Source organism: Arachis duranensis, chromosome 10 (genome assembly GCF_000817695.3).
Source record: "Arachis duranensis cultivar V14167 chromosome 10, aradu.V14167.gnm2.J7QH, whole genome shotgun sequence".
In the NCBI taxonomy this organism is placed as follows: Eukaryota; Viridiplantae; Streptophyta; class Magnoliopsida; order Fabales; family Fabaceae; genus Arachis; species Arachis duranensis.
Window position 1 is genome coordinate 99979380 of NC_029781.3, and position 5738 is coordinate 99985117.

General features: G+C 28.3%; 1 protein-coding gene across 2 annotated transcripts in view; it reads right to left on the bottom strand.

Annotated features, from left to right (window-relative positions):
- The window catches only part of LOC107471377 (cytochrome P450 85A-like), a 33948-nt gene extending 28572 nt beyond the window's left edge, over positions 1–5376 (bottom strand). The window contains exons 1-9 of one of the 2 annotated variants that reach the window (XM_016090838.3): positions 4912–5376; positions 3959–4280; positions 3722–3871; positions 3393–3641; positions 3194–3280; positions 2877–2955; positions 1642–1748; positions 1466–1551; positions 133–572 (exon numbers count right to left, since the gene is read on the bottom strand). In XM_016090838.3, the coding sequence (XP_015946324.1) occupies positions 485–572; positions 1466–1551; positions 1642–1748; positions 2877–2955; positions 3194–3280; positions 3393–3641; positions 3722–3871; positions 3959–4280; positions 4912–5111 (1368 nt within the window). In that variant the 5' untranslated portion in view covers positions 5112–5376 and the 3' untranslated portion in view covers positions 133–484. Of the gene's footprint in view, positions 1–132; positions 573–1465; positions 1552–1641; positions 1749–2876; positions 2956–3193; positions 3281–3392; positions 3642–3721; positions 3872–3958; positions 4281–4911 lie in introns of those variants that run through there. The other variant, XM_052255394.1, reaches the window with a different exon arrangement.
- Positions 5377–5738: the final 362 nt, after the last annotated feature.

The following is a 5738-nucleotide window of genomic DNA, read 5'->3' on the forward strand; positions in this document are numbered from 1 at the left end:
AAAAACTACTCTCTTTCTCTTTTTTTCTTTGATGCATATGGACAACTGCTGCCCAGATAGAGCTAACCGAACTCTGTTTTCATTGTTTAAAAACCAATTTTTTTTTCTTAAATACAAAGTCGATAGTCACGTATTTTTATATATATACACGGGTTATTTACATATTTTTATAATAAAATGAAACTATAAAAAAAAATAAACTTTCGATTATCAAATTTGTTTTAATTATAAATGTGGATTAAATTTAATTATATCATTTGTAAAATTCAATTATATTATCTATGATCAGTAATTTCATATTCTAATAAGCTTGGTTTCATAAAATTTGAATCATTTACCCAGAAACTAGCAGTCTATCTATAATCTTACAGAAGGTGTTACTACCTGAAATTCTCTAAACGGTTAAACTAATTAACATGACAATTTTTTTATTGAACCATTTTTTTTTTCTAAAAAAGTTTTGTACATAAAAGTCACGGCCTAATTAGTAAGATGTCACCCTTATGTGCAGTCCATTAGGTGCCTGAACTCTAGGAAATTTCAGAAGTTTATCTCCTCCTACTTCTTCCCACCTGCAATCAAAATTAATTATATAAGAAAGATGTCAGAAATCACCTTAAAATAATACTAGAGTTTAAAGTATTTTTTTCATCGTAAAATCACCTTCGTTCTTTTGAACAATCATTTACGCGATTAATATAAAAAATAGTTATTTTTTATTGATATAATATTACATAATTAAATTACATAATTAGATATATATGTAAAATTACTTTATACCGTGAAAGGCATCAAATTTAATTCATGATACTATTATAAAATTTGAAAGCAGACAAACTTGTTCATATTGATGGCAATAGACTAAGACTAAGACTAATAGTTGTATAGTATATTTGTGAGCTAGATAGTTAAAATTGAATACATTAATAATTGCAATTTTATCCACTAACTCACAGGTGCTGTAATTTTAAAAAGAAAAGGTTCAAAAAGTATAATTGTTCCCTTTAAGTTTATGATACAATTTATTATTTCAATACTCGTTTGTGTATTTCTTCAATTATGTTATATGTATACAAAATATTAGTTACTAGTTAACTATAATATAAAATATTTGGTGTTCATAAAAGATTTAGATTATACCATTGTAGAAAAATGTTTAATTATTTAGTTGTGACCATTAATTACTATTTAAAAAATGTGTTTAAAAAGTTTTTTTTCTTTTTATACTTTTATTATTCCTATTAAAAAAAAAAACAACTCTGTGAATGCAATTAGGTAAGACTGACTAGTCCCTAATAATGCAATATAATTTTAGTAGCGAAAATTCAGGTGCAGTCAACTTTACGTAAAATTGATAATTGAGAGTCGTTATATAAAAATTTAGTCAAATCATTTAAATTATTTAACAACTCTCAACTATCAACTACAAGTGAATATAAGCATATTGAATAGGAAAATTAGTCACCTGTATCTAGTTACAAGTTTCCCTGGACACAATCTTGTACCTCCTCCAAATATCAAGCAGTGGTTTTTTGTCTCTAGGCTCTTATCCTTTAATTTTCAAATTTAATGATATTAATATATGTTTGATAAGCAATAATAGAAAAATTAATAAGAGGTTGAGTTGGTACTAATACTAACCAGCCATCTCCATGGGTTGAACTTTAGTGGATCAGGATATAGAAAATGGTCATAATTTATCTCTCTCGTGTACACATATATCTTCCACCCTTTGGGAATCAAATAACCTGAAAAAAGAAAAGCAATATATTAATTGCTATAAGAAAATACATTTTTATTTTTCAATTGCGACACACTAGGATTGTGTTTTGGTAACTCTAAAGGAGACATAGATATAGAAAACAGAGAGATGAAAATGTATTTACATTGAATTTAGAAATAAAATATAATAAAAAAAATTCTTGAGGGCCGTCAATTTTTAGTATATTTGATCACTGGTATAAACACTAAATTATTTACACCAAATAAATTTTAATACTTTATGTGTACAAAATTTAAAAAATATAGATATAAATTTTATTAATTTATATGTGCAAATTCTGATAAATATAAATAAGTATAAATTATATATTTTTTATGTGCAAAATTTATAAATATAAGTATAAATTATTGTTGATTAAGTGTGGTAAAAAATGATGCCAGTTGATGGTTATGTAATATTACTTTAATAATAATTTATCTTAAGATACAAAATTATTGTATTCTCCAATCTCCATCTTTCTAAAAGATAAAAATAAAGAAAATATAACATTTTTTTTTAATTTTCTATCAATATATTTACTACGTGTTATAATTGCCAAAATCCTGTGTCAGAACAAAACTCCTCAATGGCCCCCCTCCTGGGTTCGTCCTCTTCTCTTCTCCATTTTTGGGTAATTTTCAGTCTAGCATTTAAAGTAAATGCTGAAATGGTAAAAGAAAGTTTGGGGGTAAAGATATACATAGTGGAAGGGTCTTTGACTCTTTGTTAGGTTTGTTAACAAGTTAAAACTGATGGCCAAAATGGCAGAGTTCTGTATCTGTAACTGTGTAGCTCCCCTTTGGTTATTACAATTTCATTTCAGCTCAACAATTTCTCATTCTTTATTATATTCAAAACTATACACGTGCCTAAAATAGTAAATTGAAAATCGACTACTAAATTAGTTTAGGACAAAAATTAATAAACGGGATCCATTTTTATGGATTAAATGATTTAAAACAGTAAAATCAAAAACAAATTTTATTATATCAATATTTTTATTAAGCTTTTAAATTTTTAAATATCTAATTTTATCTATTTTTAATTCTTTTTTTCTTAAAGATTTGTATTATTTTCTTTTTTAAAAAAATAAAAAGAGTAAAAAAACACCAACCATTTAGTTCCATATCTTGAGTAGTTTTCCTTAGGACCCCATTAACTATTGTGGCCAATCTAGAGGTCTCAAAAATCACCTGGACAATGGGAAAAAAAATTATCAAAAGACTTTTAATAATAATAAACAAATATTCTTTAATAAATTCACAAATAAACCTATCTAAACGTTCAATTACAATATTATATAAAAGTTTAATTTTAATGCACCGACTGTCGAGACTGTCGTGTAATCTAAATCGTTTATTTAAATGATTATTTATGTGGTATGTATAAAAGACAGTTATTTTTGCTAATACGAGAGGATAGAATATTTACCGCGCGAGTAAACCTCATTGACTTGAGATCGTTGAAATCAATTGGTTCATCTGGTTTTTTCCTTTGTCTAATGTTCAAATGCTCTTCCTATAAAACCAGAAATTTCATCAGAGTCAGAAGGTAAAGTAATAAATCAAATGAAAAGAATAGTGAAACTGTGTAAATTATTTATTTATTTATTATTATTATGGAGACTGACTCTGAGTTCTTCAAGTGCTTTGGGATGGTCCTGAAGATACTTCACTGCCATCATTGACGTGGCTGAAACAGTTTCATAACCAGAATACATAACTGTAATCACTAGATCAATGATTTCTTCATCACTTAGTTTGTGTCTACTTTCATCATCATTTCCCATCAATCCTCCAAGCATGTCTTTGTGTATTTCTTGGGATTTTCTCCTTTCCTCTATTACCTCACTCACAATACTCACAATAGCTTTCCTTGCCTGCAACATTCACTTCTTTTCTTAGTAATTCTTTTTTTTTAAAGAAAGAGCTCAACACAGTAAAGTGGAATATAATAAACCTGAAATCCGCGACTATAATTCGTCCCCGGAAGGTGAATAGGAAGAGAAAGGGTTCCTAATACTAGATTAAAGAATTCCGGCATGATTGAATCTGATATTCTGCTTGATTCTTTGCCTGCAATCTGCCTCAGTGATGAAAGGAAGGCCATCTGTCCATGAAAAGTTTGAGAAATAATTAATCAAAAAATATATTTTTTTTAATGAGAATGAGAATGATAAGAATAATAGAAAGGAACCTCTTTGGTTTTGTGTTGGATGTTGATGACTTGATTGTCCCAATTGCTAAGGTGGGATCTCATGAAGTGATCAATTTTTGGCAAAAGCTGATCTTTGATCATGGTGGGGCTAATGATAGAAAGCAAGGCACCTCTCAAGTACTTGTGAGTGGAGCCATGAACAGCTGCAATGTTGCATTTTCCCAAGATGTCTAACATGGATTTAGGGTACCCTGGAACAAGCCCTTTTGATTCATTCATTAGAATGTATCTATTAAGCTCTGCATCCATTGATACAATTGTAGGACACCCCAATATGTGTGATTTGAAAAAACTGCCATACCTGCCATTCATTATTCACAACCCAAAAAATAAGACATAAAAATGGTTTATAGATGAAAATTATAAAAAAAAAAGTAAACCATGATTACTAATAGGGTAAAAAAGTACATGCATGAAAAGTGGTTTACTTCACACCCCAAATTTAACTAATTTAAGAAACCTCATTAATTGAGAAAATGATTTGTCAAACATCCCCCACCCCTTTTCTTCTTTCATTAAAAAAAAATGGATAAACTTTTGCATCTCATGAAATCATTATTTTCTTTTCAAGGAGAAGGATATTAGAATTAGACACTAGAGTGTATTTTTCTTTAATCTCTCATTTATAGTTGATAACTTTTGATTAATCCAAAAAAGTTAATCAAAGTAATAAACCAAACATGAAACAAGCCAACCCAACTAACTTGTATGCTAATAATGCTATAACACAAAGATATAAGGGACATGTGGTTTGCAAAAAGTTTTCATATTCCTTGGAATCTGAACCTAATCATAAATTAAATACATCCTACAAAGGTGCAAAAAATGTTGATCAAACCACCTATTTTCATTTTTCACCACTCTGTGCAAGTGAACAGAGGAAGAAGAAAATCCAAACATGATTTTATTTTAGTTTAATTTTAATCTTTTACCTTGCTCTTTGGTTTTTCATGAAGTTAGGACCTTGTTTAAGAAACTCAGTAGTTTCTCCAAAAAGTGGCCACCCCATTGTACCTGGTGGCAAACCTTTATTCTTCTTCATGTACCTTACTTCATTCCATCTCAAAAGAGCAGAGAAAAAACAGAACAAGAACAAAACACCACCAACAATTGCAATGAAGGTAAAAGCCATTAGGTGCTTTTTCTTTCTTTCTAAAGTTCTTTGCAAACCCGAGAGAGTGTGAGAGAGAGACAGAGAGAACTCAAGAAAAAATGAAAATCAAAATATAAGTAATAAGGTACAAGCCTGGCTTTAAAAAGAGTGCACATAAACACACTCATATATATAGGCCCCTTGAGCTACCATTTTCATATAAGAATAAGAAAAAAGCCATACAAACAAAAAGTAGCATCACCACCTATTCTAGGTCATGGCCATAAAAACTAAAAAAAACAAAATAAAATGGAAGATAATAATGGATACAAATGAATTAAGATAAATGATTTAGTTGAAAATATAATTTAAGAATATAATAATACAAATTTTTTTTTATTTTTTAAGCATTTAATTCATTAGAAATATTAAAAAAATTATGATACTCTTAACTAATGTTTCTAGAATATGTTAAAAAGACTTAAGTTGAAATAAAATGAAAAGATTGTTGCCTTTTTGTGAAGAATTTAATTTAGTAACAACATAGCACAACAGACATTTTTTGGCAAATTAATTAATTAAAAAAAATTCAGAGTTTCAGGATCTTCCAATTTAGCTCTTCGAGATTTGAAGCTGCAAATGTTTTTGTTGGTTGCTTTTTCTATA